General features: G+C 45.3%; 2 protein-coding genes across 5 annotated transcripts in view; one reads left to right on the top strand and one right to left on the bottom strand.

Moving 5' to 3' along the window:
- C7H7orf50 (chromosome 7 C7orf50 homolog) overlaps positions 1–16,686 on the top strand; it is a 239,383-nt gene that overhangs the window by 133,028 nt on the left and 89,669 nt on the right. The gene's annotated exons all lie outside the window — the stretch shown is intronic.
- GPR146 (G protein-coupled receptor 146) overlaps positions 2,191–16,686 on the bottom strand; it is a 50,062-nt gene continuing 35,566 nt past the window's right edge. Inside the window, exons 2-3 of one of the 4 annotated variants that reach the window (XM_040441326.1) lie at positions 9,914–10,077; positions 2,191–3,424 (exon numbers count right to left, since the gene is read on the bottom strand). In XM_040441326.1, coding sequence (XP_040297260.1) covers positions 2,381–3,382 — 1,002 coding nt within the window. In that variant the 5' untranslated portion in view covers positions 3,383–3,424; positions 9,914–10,077 and the 3' untranslated portion in view covers positions 2,191–2,380. Of the gene's footprint in view, positions 3,426–7,566; positions 7,782–9,913; positions 10,078–16,686 lie in introns of those variants that run through there. The other 3 variants (XM_040441323.1, XM_040441324.1, XM_040441325.1) reach the window with 3 other exon arrangements.

The raw sequence follows: 16,686 nt of genomic DNA on the forward strand, positions 1-16,686 counted from the left end.
AAAAAACAACAGACATTCACTAGTTTTAGGGTGCCCCTATGGGCAGCGAAGACCGTTTTCTTTTTAGATGTTTTTTTTTTTTTTTTTTCAAATCTGCCCCACGGTTTTTCGTGGCCGTGACTACTTCCGGGGACATGTAACGATCTGTATTTTTTAGTTTTTTTGTTTTATCCGTAGTTTTCGTTCCATTTTGTTTCACCCCTCCTAATAAATTTGGGTTATCTCAGGCTGTAATCTCCATTATTTCACTCTCAGGCAACGACCTTCTAGTGTAGTATGAAATTTTACAATATCCGGTCACGATATTCTTTAGGCTAGGTTCACATCTGTGGCACAAATTGCCGGCATCCCTGCCGGAAACCATAGGAACCGTCGGGCTCCGGCAGTGTCCGGCAAATGCCTGCGATTCCAAAGGCCAGAACTGAAAACGATAATTTTGCGGCAGAGGTGAACCTAACCAGGGCAGGGCATAGCCTTCCAAAGACCTTTCTTATCTGCTCCTCAGCGGTGTCTTTTGAGAAGACCCCGACAGACACACTGATCTGACCGCTGCCTCCGTTATCCCTTCATCTGTATAGTCGCAAATGTTATGTCAAAATTTGCCACTTTTTAATGCAAAAAAACTGATGCTAAAGTCGCCCCAGTGTATTTGCATGAGCACCTATATACATGTCCATGGACGTAGCCATAGCAATCGGATTGAAACGTCCATTGTTTACCTGGCTACACACATTCAGAAAACCGGAAAACACTGCAAACTAGAAAGTTTTTGAGACTTTCTATTTGTATTGAACCTTATTTCTAAGGTTTCCAGACATGCTGTTCATCAGCCAAGGTCAGCACCCAGCATCAGTTTGAAGGCTTTGCCATAAGGCCTCATGCACATGACCGTGTCCGTGTTGCGTAGTTTCTTTTTTGTGTACCCGTTGAAGCCAATGGTTCCATGGTCTGCATTTTGCTGCCAAGAGTAGGACATCTAATATCTTTTTGTGGAATGGATGCGGAGAGCACACATTTGACCTCCGTCTGCAGTCCGTTTTGAATGGGTCCATGTGCAATCTGCTAAAAAAAACGGGTCGGACACAGATAAAAAATACAGTCGGGTGCCTGAGGCCTAAGGTGCCATGACGGTATTGCTCCTCATCCCCTCTACATTTTTAGCAGATCGGATGCGGACCCATTCATTTCACTAGGGCCTCAAAAAATGCGGACAGCACACCACATCCGTACGACCGTTCCGCAGAATGGCAAAAAAAGATAGAACATGTCCTATTCTTGTCCGTTTTGCGGACAAGAATAGGCATTGTTACAAGGGGTATGCGCCAAAAAATTGGATGCAACACGGACGTCATCCGTATTTTTTGGGGATCACAAAATGCATACAGTGATGTGAATGGCAAGACAATAATTCTGTATAATGTGTAGTGATAGCAGTTTATTTGTACTTATACCTTTATATCGTGGTTAGCAGCCCTTTTAGTCTTGACTTTTACCTTTTTAAAATATTTTTGCACTTTTTTTTTTTAGCTGCCAAGCATGTGGCATTTACTGCTAGGCAAGAATTCTATCAGGAATGTAGAATAATCATGTGGCTTGGACCCATGATAGCGTTATCTGGCAACAACAGGGCCGGGGAATGAAGTGTAATTTGTATGTCAGCTCCTATAGATGAAATGTAGACACAGCGGACCTCGGTGAGTGATGGGGAGAAGTCTGCGTGCCAGGTCCCCGATACATGAAGAACATTTAAATTCTGAGCCATTTACTTGTCCTTCATCAACATGATTTATTATGGATCCTCGTTTGGTTAAAGTTACAACTACTTGGCAACCGCTCACTTTCTTCACTTAGTAGTCAAACTATAGATAGCTTGTTGCATCCATTACAATGAGACAACTTCACACTGTGTTAATGAGAATATAATACTTTTCTACAGTATCAAAGTGCTTTGCAGTTAATCGTGGAGAACGTCCAGCCGTAAGATGTCCGTCCTTCCTTCCTTCCGTCTTTGCCAATAAAACTTTGCAAAGAAATGTCTGGTTGGCAGGTCCGTTCTCGAATATGTAGATGGGTCTACACAGGCCTAGACTATGTTGAGCACAACTTGTTGGCACCTCTTAGGCTACAGCCCTCGTTCTACTTCTCGGTCCCCCTTTCCACCATATATAATATAAGCTTCAAGCACGTTTCAAACATGCCAGTATATAACCAGTTTTCATAATTAGGATTAAACAAATTAAGATAATCCGGACATGAATTAGGATATGTGCTGTGTGGTCATGCCAAGGCTCAAAGCTAAAACAATTCCACCCTTGATCCACTCATTTAGGACATACTGGTGGAGGACCGCCTAATCGTAATACCATCTGGAGCTTATGTCTTAAGTCATCACCTGCTGGACTACCGTGCGCTCATGCGGGCACCCCTGACTCCCACAGTGCAGTTTTTTAAGCAACCTCTGTAACTTGTTGTGAAAGTTTTTGTTAATATGTCTGTGTAATAGAGGTATGACGACGCTGCTTGAAAAGGCCAAGAAGCTGGCGAGTCCTTCAATGAAGTGAAATGTCCTCATGAAACGATGGTCAGTGGACTTCACGCGAACGTCTGTAAAAGTGTTCACCATGAGGGTGGCGTAATATGGCGTCCATAAAATAAACTGTGTGCAGACAGTGACAATTAACAGGCGGTGGACTGAAGGGTCCAGTCTACCCGAGTCCTGGTCCAGGGGAGTTGTTTCTTTCCGCATCTGCAAGATGAGCACCAAAGCGTAAAGTACTGCAAGAACTGGCACCACATACCCAATGAGCACCATGATGGCATCGGCTGCCTCTCGATTCTGCATTTTTGAACACTCAATGATTTTGGTAGAGACATGATTGCAGATGTAGAAGAGGAGCGAAGAGAAGCTAGTCAGCACCGCTCCACCCCAAATGAACCCACACACGTGCTTCGTGTTGTAGACACTTGACATATATGTCCTTGGCAGGGCACACTCTATGTAGTAATCCAAGCTGAGCAAAGTCGTCGAGTACATGATCACCAAAGACGACACGTTAAAAAGAATCAGTAAAGTGATGTAAACCTCGTTCCCGAAGCTCCACAGTGACCACTTGGTGTACTCAGGCCCTAGAAGGTAGACCGGAGCCACGGCATTGATGATCAGTCCAGCGATGGCCATGTTGACGAAATAGACATCTGGCATGGTCATAGTCGCCTTGTTATATAAGTTAACGAGCACAAGCTGCACATTGTAGCAGAGACTGGTTGGGAAACAGACGATGAGGTAGAAGATGGAGAAGATGAAGAGAACAAGGTGGAAATCATGGCACAAACGCTGGTCTTGGTTGTTGTCGGTGTAATTAAAATCTTCACAACTCCACATAGTGATACAGGTCAGTGGCTTCTTAGCTGGTCACCAGCTGAGCTGCGAGGGAGAAGAAAACAATGACGACAGGTTAACAATACTCTTTCAGTAAGCCGGAGGAACAATTCGCGCATACTCAAATCTCATCCTGTGTGATATGCAAACAAGGTTCTCGCCAGCAACTCGCCTCACCCCATTACGGACCTTTTCCTGTTGTTCACATAAAATGGCAGCTTTAATTGTGCAAATTCGTCTGCTGGCGAAGATGATTCACCGTTATTGGTCATTAATTCTAATTACAGGGGAAAACAGCTAGATAATCGCTCTAAAGAGTAGTACGCACTGGGCTCTTCTCAGCCTATTCATTTTAAAGGGAAATCATCACTTAGGGGTTTTAGTCGCAGCACTGAAAATAACAGCGCCTTGATCTCGTATATTTGGAGCTTCTATTGATAACACGATCGCTGCGATCTGCTAGAAAACTGCCATAGATGCAAGTGGTTCACAATTTCTCGGCAGCGCCACCACAGGAAGAAATGAAGCATTGCATAGTTTCCCATTGAAATCAATAGGCTGTTTGCTTATTGCATGGATGTGGTGGGTCCTCCAGAGCAAGAGGCGCTGTTCATACTGGTTGATAGAATTAAAAAGGAGTCCCCCCCCCCCCCCTTATTAACTTTCCCTCCACCTTAAAGGGGTTGTCTCGCTTCACTAAATAGCATTTATTATGTAAAGAAAGTTGATTCAAGGGGCTTATTAATGTATTGTAAATGTCCATATTGCCGCCTCTGCTGGCTAGATAAATTTTTCCATCACATTATACATTGCTTGTTTCTGTGGTTACGACCACCCTGCAATCCAGCAGAGGTGGTCGTGCTTGGACACTATAGGAAAAAGCACTGGCCTACGTGAGCGCTCATGGTCCCGGCCACCAGAGATGCCGGAGCTTTTTCTAAAATTGTCCAAGCACGACCACCTCTGTGTGCTGTCCGCATCCGTTGCTCCGCAAAAAAATAAAATGGAACATGTCCTATTCTTGTCCTTTTTGCCGACGAGAATATGCATTTCTATAATTGACGGACCATTCTGCAAATTGTGGAACGCACATGGCCGGTATCTGTGTTTTGCAGATCCGCAAAACAGGCTCGGATCGTGTGCATGAGCTGATGTTCTACAAGAAAAGTAAGGTTGAGAATCTCAGTCATTTGGAGGTGAGACAAACGTTTGGGTGATGCATGGTTTTCAGTAGCCGAGACAAACGTTTTTTAATTCTTGCATTAGGGAACTATGGTGGTCATTTATTATACTGAAATGCGCCTAAATTAGAAGGATTTCGGGCACAGATGACGGCGCAACTATCTGCGACTTTGGCGCTTCCATGCCAGGTCTAAAATTGTGGGTGGTGAAGGGGCCAGCAGGTCCGTCTCATTCATCATTTTCTACACTCGCGTTTTGGGCGGATCAGTCATGGATCTGCAAAAACGGATCCGTTACAATAATACAACCGCATGCATCCATCATGAACGGATCCGTTTGTATTATCTGTAACATGGCCAATACGGATCCGTCATGAACTCCATTAAAAGTCAACGGGAGACGGATCCGTTTTCTATTGTGCCACTTCCCATAGAAGTGAAAGGAGGAGTCTGGGAGTTGTAGTTTCAGAACAGCTGGAGTGGCGGAGGTTGCTGATCCCTGCGCTAGACGTTCAAGAACCACGTGTTGTCCAAGACGGAGCAATTAGGCAAGAACCTAAACTAATAAAACCCTTGTAGTAAAACACGTGAAGTTCATCTATGTTGTTTAACTCTTTGTATTTCCAACTTGTGAGGCAAATTAGACAGAACTATACCCACGTGAGGTTTAATTATGCATCAGCAGTGCTCAATAATTCATGCGTACTTGGAAACCTGTGCCATGCGATCCCTCGGAAGAACAGGGACTCGACTCAACGCAGCTGAATCAACGCTGACCCACATAGCACTCCTGTCCTCGGCTCTTCAGCCGGGACATTTCTATGGTGCCAAAGCTAATGATGCAAGTTATGAAGAGGAAAGAACATGAAGTCATGAGTAAAAGCAGCGCTAAAAATGTTCTGTAACCTCATTGACCTTACGTGGACGCACATAGGAATTTATTAAGACGGGCAGCCAAGTTACTTTGTGATATATCCAGAACATACGTATGTAAAAGAATATCTGTTAAAGGGGTTGTCCCACAAAAAATATGGTTTATAGGGTTTTCTGGGTTAAAGGGGTTATCCGAAACTATAAACTGCCCCCTCCCCATGTCCCGGGCCCCTCACACGGAATATACTTACCCCGCTCCCTGTGCCGCTCCTGGTCCCCGCACTGCCGCTGCTTCTCCCTGTGCACCGATGAAAACATCCGGTGTCAGGGGGAGCAGCCAATGGCAGACAGGGACGAGCCTCCCTTGCATTGCGGGTGACGCCATTGTGTACAGAACAAATAGGGTGGGAATTGAAGCCCCTTTGGCTGTATGGTATCTCCTCTCCTGCCATTAATCACTCGTGCATGCTCAGCCAATCCAAGCATGGGTGTGGGGAAGGCCTCTTGCACACAAACGTTTTTTTTTTCCCGTTTCCGTTCAGTTTTTTGCGTTCCGTATTCGGAACCATTCATTCCAATGGATCCGCAAAAAAAAAAGGAAGGTACTCCGTATGCCTTCCGTTTCCCCATTTCCGTTTTTCCGTTCAAAGATAGAACATGTCCTATTGTCCGCATAACGGACAAGAATAGTACTGTTCTATCAGGGGCCAGCTGTTCCATCCCGCAAAAAAACTGAATGCACACGGACGTCATCCGTAATTTCAGCGGATCGCAAAATACTGAAAAAGCCATACGGTCGTGTGCAAGAGGCCGAAGTCTGGGAGGAATAGCTATCGGCCGAGCCAGCATTGGGCCATCAGCTATTGACGGTATATTGGCATCACCATAAGGCTACTTTCTACTTCGGTGTTTGCCCTCCACATTCTTCCATCTAAGCCAGTATTCCTCCCATTTTATAAAACTATGGCCTTAGGGTATGAAAGTAATTCCAAATGCAGGTTTATAAAACATTATCCAGGGGCCTTGCTTTGATTCGTAGGGCGCCAGAGCAAAATAAGATGGGGCCCCTGCCACCTAGTGTATGAAAATTAAAACTGCAGCAAAAGCAGCAATAATTAAAAGCACGTATAATAGCACCATATACCACATTATAGAAAAAGGTGCCATATTGTTATTCCCCTCCCCCCCCAATAAAAAGTACAATGTTCTTGCACCTGATAGGGCCCCCAACCTCTGAGCCCCATAGCTACGCCAATGACATCATCCATTCGCCTATGACATCATAGTCCAACTTTTTATTTAAACTGAAATCAAGAAATAATGGTATCAGAATTTTAGGACTTAGACAAGCCCCCTGCATTACTGGGGGCTTGTCCAAGTCCTAAAATTCTGGGTCCATTTAAAAAATAATTCTAGAAGTCAGCTATTTTTCTAGCACAGGATAATCTTCCTTACCGGTGACGACAGCGACAAGAATTCTGCCTGAACTGTTACATTACAACATAATTGGACGTCGTCCATATCCATTAGTAAACTACATTCATTAGGAGTTGTGTGAGATGAATAAAGTATGGCTGCTTTGTTACAGAAACAGCGCCACCCTTGCCCATAGCCTGCCTTTGGTATTGCAGCTTGGCTCCTTTTTAATTAAAGAGACCTTCCGGGATTGTAATATTGATGATCTATCCTTAGTGTTAGATTGTAGGGGTCCAACTTCTTGGCACTCCCTCCGATTCCGGACCGACACCGGGTTGTGGCTGTGACTATTACTACAGTCACTTGGATGACCGCATCACGACAGTTCAAACAGTTGATTAGTGGGAGTACTGGGAGTCGGACCCCCCTCCGATCTGACTGATCTATATTACGGTCTGTAAAACCCCTTTAAATGACGGGGTTCTATCCCCCTTAGCATCTAGCGCTTTCATTACATACGATATATACAATTACAGTCTCACTCACTCAATGCGTAATATGATATAATAATAGATGGAGGTCCTTCCTGGGGCGGCACGCCGCCTGGAGTCACCGAGGTGCTTCCAGATCATTGACAAATAAGAGACTTTGACATGCCGCACATTCCTGTAAGAACAGAGGATTTGCTTCAAGACGGGGTTATGAGCGATCTCCTACCTTGTCGAGGGCTCCTCATGCTAGAAGGCTCTGCTGAGAAATTAGGTTTCACATAGGAAGGAAATGGACTACGTTTCCTGAGTGCTCAGCGTCCCCCTCTCAGTTTCCGAGCAGCGCGGAGCCGATCGTTGCATGCTGCTGGTAAGACATCTACACGCGAGCTGCACTTGTTTTCCAGCCCATATGCTGCTCGCAAAGTTTCAGCCTCACTTGGCAGGAAGCATTAACCACTCCCTATCGACTGCTTGCAAGAATAGGGAGTGACTCGCAGAGTGATACGCGGTGATGAGATTAGAGCCCGAGACAGACACGCAGGTGCCTGATGCGCTCTCCTCACTGCTCTCTCCCATTTCCCGAGGAAATGTATAGCGGATACGCCACACAGACATATAAAGCAGCCGTCTATCCATCATGGACGTAAAAGGACGAAAGAGGATTTGTTTAAATCGCCACCCGTAATAAACTATAAACAGGTTTAGGCTACGTACACAGGACAGTAAAAAAAAAGCTGTTAAAAACGGATACACTGTCCATTTTTAAAGGACGTTTTTTTCACAGTTTTTTTTCTGAGAAACGGACGTTGACGTTTACAAGCAGTCGTGTGGGGGGCAGTCGGTCAGTGAAAAACAGACAAGATAAAACATGTTCTATTTTTTGACGTCCATTATTACTGGCCGTCAAAAAAACTGCCATGTGAATAACCCCATAGACTTACGTTGGTCTTAAAACAGACTTGTGGTGGCCGTTAAAAAAGAAAGTCCATCACGTCCGTTTTTCACACAGGAGTGAAAAATGGATACACAATCAGTTTTTCATGGCCATTTTGTATCCGTGTGTGCATTCTTTTTTTTTTGGACCATTTTGCGTCAGTTCGTAGACCCATTGACTTGAATGGGGTCCACGATCCGCATCTGACTGTCCGCACCGCAAAAAAGTATTGCACGCACCAGTTTTTTGAGGCGCAGAGGCACGAACAGAAAACCCATGGAAGGACTCCGTAGTGCTTCCGATCTGTGCCTCTGTTCCGCACCGCATCTCCCGGATTGCGGACCCATTCAGGTGGGTTTAAAGGCCACAATACGGCCAGGGCCAGGCAACAGCCGTGTGCATGAGCCCTAACATTGTGTTTCATGCCGGATCCGTCTTGCTCCATACCCCTTGCAGCGTTTTTCTGTCCGGTATGGGAACACCACAAAACGGAACGGAATGCATTCTGGTGCACCCCATTCATTTCAGTTTTGTCCCCATTGGCAATGAATGGGGACAAAACTGAACCGTTTTCCTCCAGTACTGAGATCCTATGACGGGTCTCAATACCAGAAAGGAAAAACGCAGATGTAAAAGTAGCCTTACGCTGCCGATGATGGGGAGAGCATTGGCCCATGTGAAAAAATTAGAAAACGTTCATATATCAGGTGATCGCATCTTTTATGCGGCATGAAAAAGACTTACTTGTCCGCAGCACATTGCCCTGTGCGGGCATGAAAAAATCTGAACTAAATAAGCAACAGGAGACTACTGCGCCCGCCAGGGCTTCAAATCTAGGGAAGGGGGGGCTACTAGGAATGGCTGATGTGCCCTATTTCACACCCCTATGAATATAAACTTTCTGTACAGACTTTGACCCACATTTGCCAAACACTGCACTTCAGAAAATTTTGATGCACACTCCGCTTGGAAAAAATTGAACATTTCTGAAGGTTTTGCTGCCATTTCCAAAAAGTGGTTGGGTTGTAAATAGGGAAGGGCAAGGTGGCCCACATAAACTCTACCTATGCCAGCTCCCTTGTTGGTGCAGAGTTTAGTTCTGGTGCACACACCTACCTATGCACATAAATATTAAGAGCCATGGTGCACCTGATGCCAGCTGGACAGAGATTTATACGCCCTCTCTATCTGTTGTTGGGAGGAATAGCTAAGACAAATGAGTGTTCGACCTAGAGCTATCTAAAGCGTGCCTTCAGCTTTACATCAGATGGAAAGATTTCTTAAGAAAATATTAGTATGAGGCAAAATTCGGGATAACTGTGCTATGCTTATTGAGAACGTGAGATGTCACACATGATGTAGCACTTGTGAGAACCTGAGTCACAGTCAACAGAAAACTTATCTTTGATGTAGAAGGTTTTAGACCAAGCACTTCTCATTAAAAGTTTCTCGTGTGAATTCTGGCCAGTTGTCCTCCTCCACAAGGAAGGAGAATCTGCAGAACTTCACCAACCCCCAACAAGACCAAACCCTGCTCCACTGATGGGAAACGATGCTGGTCTAGTGCATATGTGCACTGTGAACACATGGCCGTTCTCTGCGTAGGGGGTACTTCATTATTGATTAAAATAGGGAGTACCTGAAATTGTTCTTTATGAAATAAGAAGGATTGCGTTCACCAGTGGTTCTAAGGATGTTTGATGTCTCACCGCGCATCATTATTAAAGTCTGTGAGATGCCCATCTGTGTTTGCCATCACTTCGGCTCCTCACCTCTTGTCTGCCAGCTAAACGCACAGAAATCCTAGTGATAAAAAAAAGAAAGTTTATCTACTGCTTTTGTGAGTTTTATGGTAAAACAAGGTCTATTGCCGGCCTTCCCATGGCAAGTTTAGATTCTTAAAACCTATAGAGGTAATTTTCCAAATATTAGCCAAAACCTTTAGCCATTTTATTTTCTAAATATTAGCCAAAACCAATGGGTTTAGAAGAACCTAATGGGGTCTATACACCTTAAGTAAAGATGATAAAAAGGAAAATTTGGACAAAAATTTCCAAAGCTCAAGAAAGTCTTGATGGCTCAAACTAGACATTAAAAGGGTTTTCACGCAGGTAAAGATGGGCCAGAAAAGGTTAAAATAGAAGCATTAGTCACCTCATCAATTCCCCACCACTGCCATTCCAATGCTTCTCCGGACCCTACTGCTTTCCACTTCCTGGAACAGACAGAAAATGCCTCTAAATGCTACACAGCCAATCGCTGACTGAGGCGGGTCACCATTGTGGCCGGTGATTGGCAGAGCAGATATCCAGCCGTTTTCTGTGTGGAACCAGGAAGTAGAGAGAAGCAGAGACAAAGGCAGCATCTGAATGGGGTTATATCTATTCTAACCTTTTGTGACCCAGTTTTTTTTTTTTTATAATTCTTCACCTGGAAAACCTCTTTAAAGTAGTCATCACTACCAATTTGGAAAACTGGTGTAATTTGGTGAAGAAAAATGTTGAATGTGATGAATTCTTTCTTACTAATAATCCAGTTGATAAGATATGGGGCTGTTGGTAAGAAATTAGAGAGTGTGTGTTTTTTTTTTTTTCGCTCCATGTCTGGTCCAGAGCCATACCCATTCGAGTAGGATTGGTGTATGCCGGCAACCTGACAACATGCCACCAGAAGATAAGTTCCTCTGCCCAATGACAATAAACTTGCACACTTGGCCTGTATATGGCATGGTCGGGAGGGATCAATGTTGGCCGACGTGCATCTCTGATGATGTCCTTATGAATCCAGATGATATGATTGCAGATGATAACGGAGGGGCGGTAAGGAAACATAAACTATCATACATCGGAATGTCTGATCTTTATTCTCTTGATGTCACAAGATGCTTTTGTAAGTACTTTGCTAAGCAAACTTGGAAAGTCTTTAGGTTAAATATTCATAGATCAGCAGAATGGGAGACGTTCTCTGTGGTGAAGGATTACTTCTGCCTCTCTTAGTTCAGAATCAACAAAATCCTTGTCGCTGTTTAAATAAGTCAATATTGTTGTTGCAGAGCTGCGCATAGCTGGATCGAGACACTGATCTCTCGAGTATGCAAAATATGTGCTCTCACAGTCAAATTGAGTTACCTCCAGGCTACCTGTAGCTCTTGTCTCCTCTACACAGACAATCCCTGTAATAATCAACTTTATGTTCAGAGAAAAGTACAACGTGCAGGTGGAGACTGCTGCGATCACAGAGCGTGAAAATCTACAGAGGTGGAAGAGCCACTCGGGATCTCCTGGGGGCACAGTGTGAGGTTTCATTTAGGAGATCACATCTTCAATTCACAAGATAGAGGACGGTACTTAGTGGAACTAGTGTAGGCCACATGGCAAACTTTGGCAGGTATAACCTCAAAAGAAGAAATTTTAGATGTAGCTAGCCTTAAAGGAGACGGTTGCTCTGGTAAGCTGAAGTGTGCCTCATGGTGGACTTGGTGGCAGCATGGCCATGATTTCTGAGTTTGTCGAGCAAGAATACAGCAAAAATATCAACATTCTCTCTTCAGCATCCCTCTGACCACCAGCGATTCCAACTACTGTTGACCTACACCTAGCAAAGTGTCATGGCGCCCCAACCCAATGGTCTACTGTTGCCTAAACATAGTTGAGGCCAAGTTTTCATATTTACATGTAATCATAAAACCATACTGTGCAGTCACCTGTTCCTGTCCTTTAATGCCTTGGTATATGTGGTGGAGAAGGCCTAATGATTTGGGGTATACTCATTAAAGAGGTTGCACGAGTGTAGAAACATATCTCCACTTTCTTCCAGAATCGGGACCAGAGTTGCCGATGGCTCGTGTGTAGTATTGCAGCTCAGTCCTATTCAAGTGAATGTGGAGGGGATTGCTAAGGGTAATGCTGATTCTGGAAGAAAACCCTGTAAGCTCTGAGAGGGTTATGGACATGGGGTGCCACAGTTGAGGTCAAGCCCATTGGCTATCCTGGCAGATCTTCTGAGCCTCCATAAGGCTTGCATCTGTCTGCCAGCCCTGTGCTCTGGTGAAATCTCACACCTTTCAGCATTCGGCGCAGGCATGGTGAGGGAAAGACACTCGCAGGCTGCCAGCTTCCTCACTGCGCCTGCGCCGAATACTGAACGGCGCAATATTTCATCAGAGCACAGGGCTGGCAGACAGATGCAAGCGCTGCCTGGTCCTGTCAATCAGGACTTGGAGAGAGGCGACAAAGGTGGGAGAACGGAGCCTCTAGGAGCAGGAACAACTTTCTGGAGTAACGGGGGCATAGATAAAAGTAGGAATAGACTAGTTAGGTTTAGCTGACATTAGCACATCGCTAATGTCAGCTGGCTTAATAGGGTTAAATCTGGTGACAGAAACCCTTTAAAGTACAGAGATGACATTTTTTCATAGGTCTGGTCCACTGAAACGTGGACATTTCTTGTTGTTGGGAAAACTATAGAAAACTACAAAGGTCACGTGAAACAAAGGGGGGGAGGATGGTAGCAAATGGTCTCCTCTCACATGAATCCCCATCCCAGTTTTCTCCACTAAGCCATCTTATTCATTGGCCGCTGAGGTAATGCAGAGCTGGGTAATAGAAGGAGAGGACTTTATGATCTCTATCTGCAGGTATGAGTGATTCCCATAAACCATTTAAGTTCTCGGAGATTGTCCTAGTGACATATGCAGTTCCTCACCAGACTTTAAAAGGGTTTTCCGAGATTTTAATACTGATGACCTATCCTCTGGATAGGTCATGAGTATCTGATCTGTGGGGGGTCCGACACCCCCTGTTTAAGGAGGCACCACAGCTCCTGTGAGCGCCGCGGCCTTCTCTCAGCTCATAAATCTCAGCATAGTACATCATGCTGATTGACGTGGCCAGGCAGGATGATGTGAACACTCAATCAGCATGATGAGGGAGAACAGAGCCGCTAGGAGCAGGGGCAACAACCCCATTGCTCCTAGAGGCTCATTGGCATAAAATAAAAGTTCATTTTTCACAAAAATAGAGGCACATGACCAGAAAGGACAAAGACTGTTAGCTTCAGCTGACATTAGCACATGTCTAAAGTCAGCCAGTTTAATAATGATCTTCTTTTAGAAGTGTCCCTTGACAATAAGCAGGTGTTCCCTGCTGGGATCCCCAGTGGTCAGCTGTAATCTGTGGGTAAATGTGGCTGTAAGGCCTCTTTCAGACGGGCGTTGCGGGAAAAGGTGCGGGTACGTTGCGGGAGCATGCACGATTTTTCCGCGCGAGTGCAAAACATTGTAATGCGTTTTGCACTCGCGTGAGAAAAATTGCGCATGTTTGGTACCGGATCTTCTTCACAGAAGTTCGGGCTTTGGATCGGTGTTCTGTAGATTGTATTATTTCCCCTTATAACATGGTTATAAGGGAAAATAATAGCATTCTGAATACAGAATGCATAGTACAATAGCGCTGGAGGGGTTAAATTTTTTAAAAAAAAAATATTAACTCACCTTAATCCACTTGATCGCGCAGCCCGGCATCTCTTCTGACTTCTTTCTTTGCTGTGTGCAGGAACAGGACCTGTGGTGACGTCACTCCGGTCATCAGATGATCTTTTACCATGGTGATAGATCAGTGTTTCCCAACCAGTGTGCCTCCAGCTGTTGCAAAACTCCAACTCCCAGCATGCCCGCACAGCCAAAGGCTGTCCGGTCATGCTGGGAGTTGTAGTTTTGCAACAGCTGGAGGCACATTGGTTGGGAAACACTGTGATAGATCATGTGATGACCGGAGTGACGTCACCACAGGTCCTGTTACTGCACACAGCTAAGATGAAGACAGAAGAGATGCCGGCTCCGCGATCAAGTGGATTAAGGTGAGTTACATTAAAAAAAAAATAAAAAATTTAACCCCTCCAGCGCTATTTTACTATGCATTCTGTATTCAGAATGCTATTATTTTCCCTTATAACCATGTTATAAGGGAAAATAATAATGATCGGGTCTCCATCCCGATCGTCACCTAGCAACCGTGCGTGAAAATCGCACCGCATCCGCACTTGCTTGCGGATGCTTGCGATTTTCACGCAACCCCATTCACTTCTATGGGGCCCGCGTTGCGTGAAAAACACAGAATATAGAGCATGCTGCGATTTTCACGCAACGAACAAGTGATGCGTGAAAATCACTGCTCATGTGAACAGCCCCATACAAATGAATGGGTCGGTATTCAGTGCGGGTGCAATGCGTTCCACTCGCGCATCGCATCCGCGCGGAATACTCGCCCGTGTGAAAGGGGCCTAAGAGTTCAGTTTCTCTGCGGCGCCACCACAGGAGAAACAAAGCATCACACAGTGTCTATTGAAATCAGTGGACTGTGTAATGCAGGACAGGACAGATCCTCCAAAGTTAGAGACTCCCTTTGTTACTGTTCTTCATTCTGGCCAATGAACCCTCCTCTATTCATACAGAATACCCCGGATAGGGTATATGAAGATGGGTTTTCTAAACTGAACAGTCCCTTCAGAGGGGCAGACCTCAGAAATAATGACACTGTGTGGGCAAAACAAAGTGGTGGTAAGTCACAAACACGTGTGCTTGCTGACTTTTTGCATGCAACATTTTTCCAAAAGAGGGGGCACGGCCATCCGCCCCAGATAATTTTTTTTATTTTACGCACTTCTATAGCGCTGACATATTCCGCCGCGCTGTGCAGAAATTAGCATCACGCTGTCCCCAATGGGGCTCACAATCTGCTGTAGATTTCTCTTTAGGGCTCGTCATGAATTAGGGCTCATCCTCCGGCAGAGCAGGGGATGTCGAGACCAGTGCGGAAAGCGCCGCTCTTGATAAATCTCCACTTGTGTCTTTTTGGCTGTGGCTCCTTGTACTCAAGTGTACCTCATGCAGTATTAGAGAATTACGGATCTATAATACCGCAACCTACTGTCGTTCCATATATACTATATTCTATCACCGGATCAGATTGATGGGACCCCCAGTGATTACGACCACAGGGGTCCCATGTTCCCGGAGAGTGGTGGTCGAGCATGTGCAGTGGCGCTCCAGTCTGTACTCTATCTTCAGCAATTCAATGCACTTTGAATGGAGCGGCAATGCACATGTTCGACTATCGCTCCATGCAGACAGTCGGACCATGTTTTTGCGATCTATGGGGGTCCCAGCTGTCGGACCCCCACCAATCAGACACTGATCAATAGGTGATACATTGTCATTCTAGGACAACCCATCAACATAATACGGTGCCATATAGGCATCATACATGTATGTAGGACTAAGCCATTAGGACTCCCTGCACATATACGTGTGTCTGAACGTATGGATTTATACATTCACACGCTGCGGTTTTCATCATTGGTATTCAATAGGGAGGGGCGATAATTGTAAAATGACGTGACGTCTAGAGTTGTCCTTTAAACTCGCACACACACTTTTATGGTCTGGTCACACCTGTCCTGCCGCCATTAAGGGCAGTGAATTCTTTGTCACACGTCTGGATATGAAAAAAAAGCAAAAAACAGACGATTCATCATTTTTATTGATTTCTGTTTGTCAGTTCTTTAATACGGGGTGAAATTTTAGATCCACGTCCCTGAAGCGAGTTAAGTGATAGGAGGAAATGAGATGTCATAAATGTCTGTCTCATGATGTCATCTGTTACATTGGACCAAAGCCTCCCATGTTAACAGAGACTATGTGAGTGAATGGGCAGATAAACCTCAGGCAGGGGTGCCCTTAATTTAAAGAAAACCCCGTAAGCTCCGAGAGGGTTATGGACATGGGGTGCCACAGTTGAGGTCAGCCCGTTGGCGATCCTGGCAGGTCTTCTGAGCCTCCATAAGGCTGGATGACATAGAATGAAGGGCTCTTGGATGGACAGATAGTCTTAAAGGGGTAGTTGACCTTAAGGGGGTCTTTTATGCACCCCCCCCTCCCAACATAGGTGGAAGAATAGTTAGCTGCCCCCCTCCGCTTCAGCTGTCTTGCTTCAGTCCCTGCCTGTCAACACCCTGTTTGACGTGGGTCAGTTGACCGCTGCAGCCAATGACTGGCTGCAGCAGTGCGGTGTCCTCCAGGTGTCATGTGGCGCATAGTGGACATGTCACTGCTGCTGCCAGTCAAAAAGCATGGGAGACCAAAGGAGCTGGAACCAAGTGGCAGAAAGCAGGTAAGTATGTTTTTTTTTCACAGTTACAGCCATTTAGAAGGGGAAGGGTGTCTGACAGAAAGGTCCCGAAAATTAACAACCCCTTTAACTCAGTAGGTTTTGGTGGCAGGAACCAGAACCACCAGGAGGGGGCACTGTTTTGATCTTTACGCTTGGATTCCTTCTCCTTTACGCAAGCTCCAGACCGCAGGAAAACGCAATTACGTTTTTTATTTTATTTGACGCCTCCTTAGAGCAACATTCT

This window comes from Bufo bufo, chromosome 7 (genome assembly GCF_905171765.1).
Source record: "Bufo bufo chromosome 7, aBufBuf1.1, whole genome shotgun sequence".
NCBI lineage: Eukaryota > Metazoa > Chordata > Amphibia > Anura > Bufonidae > Bufo > Bufo bufo.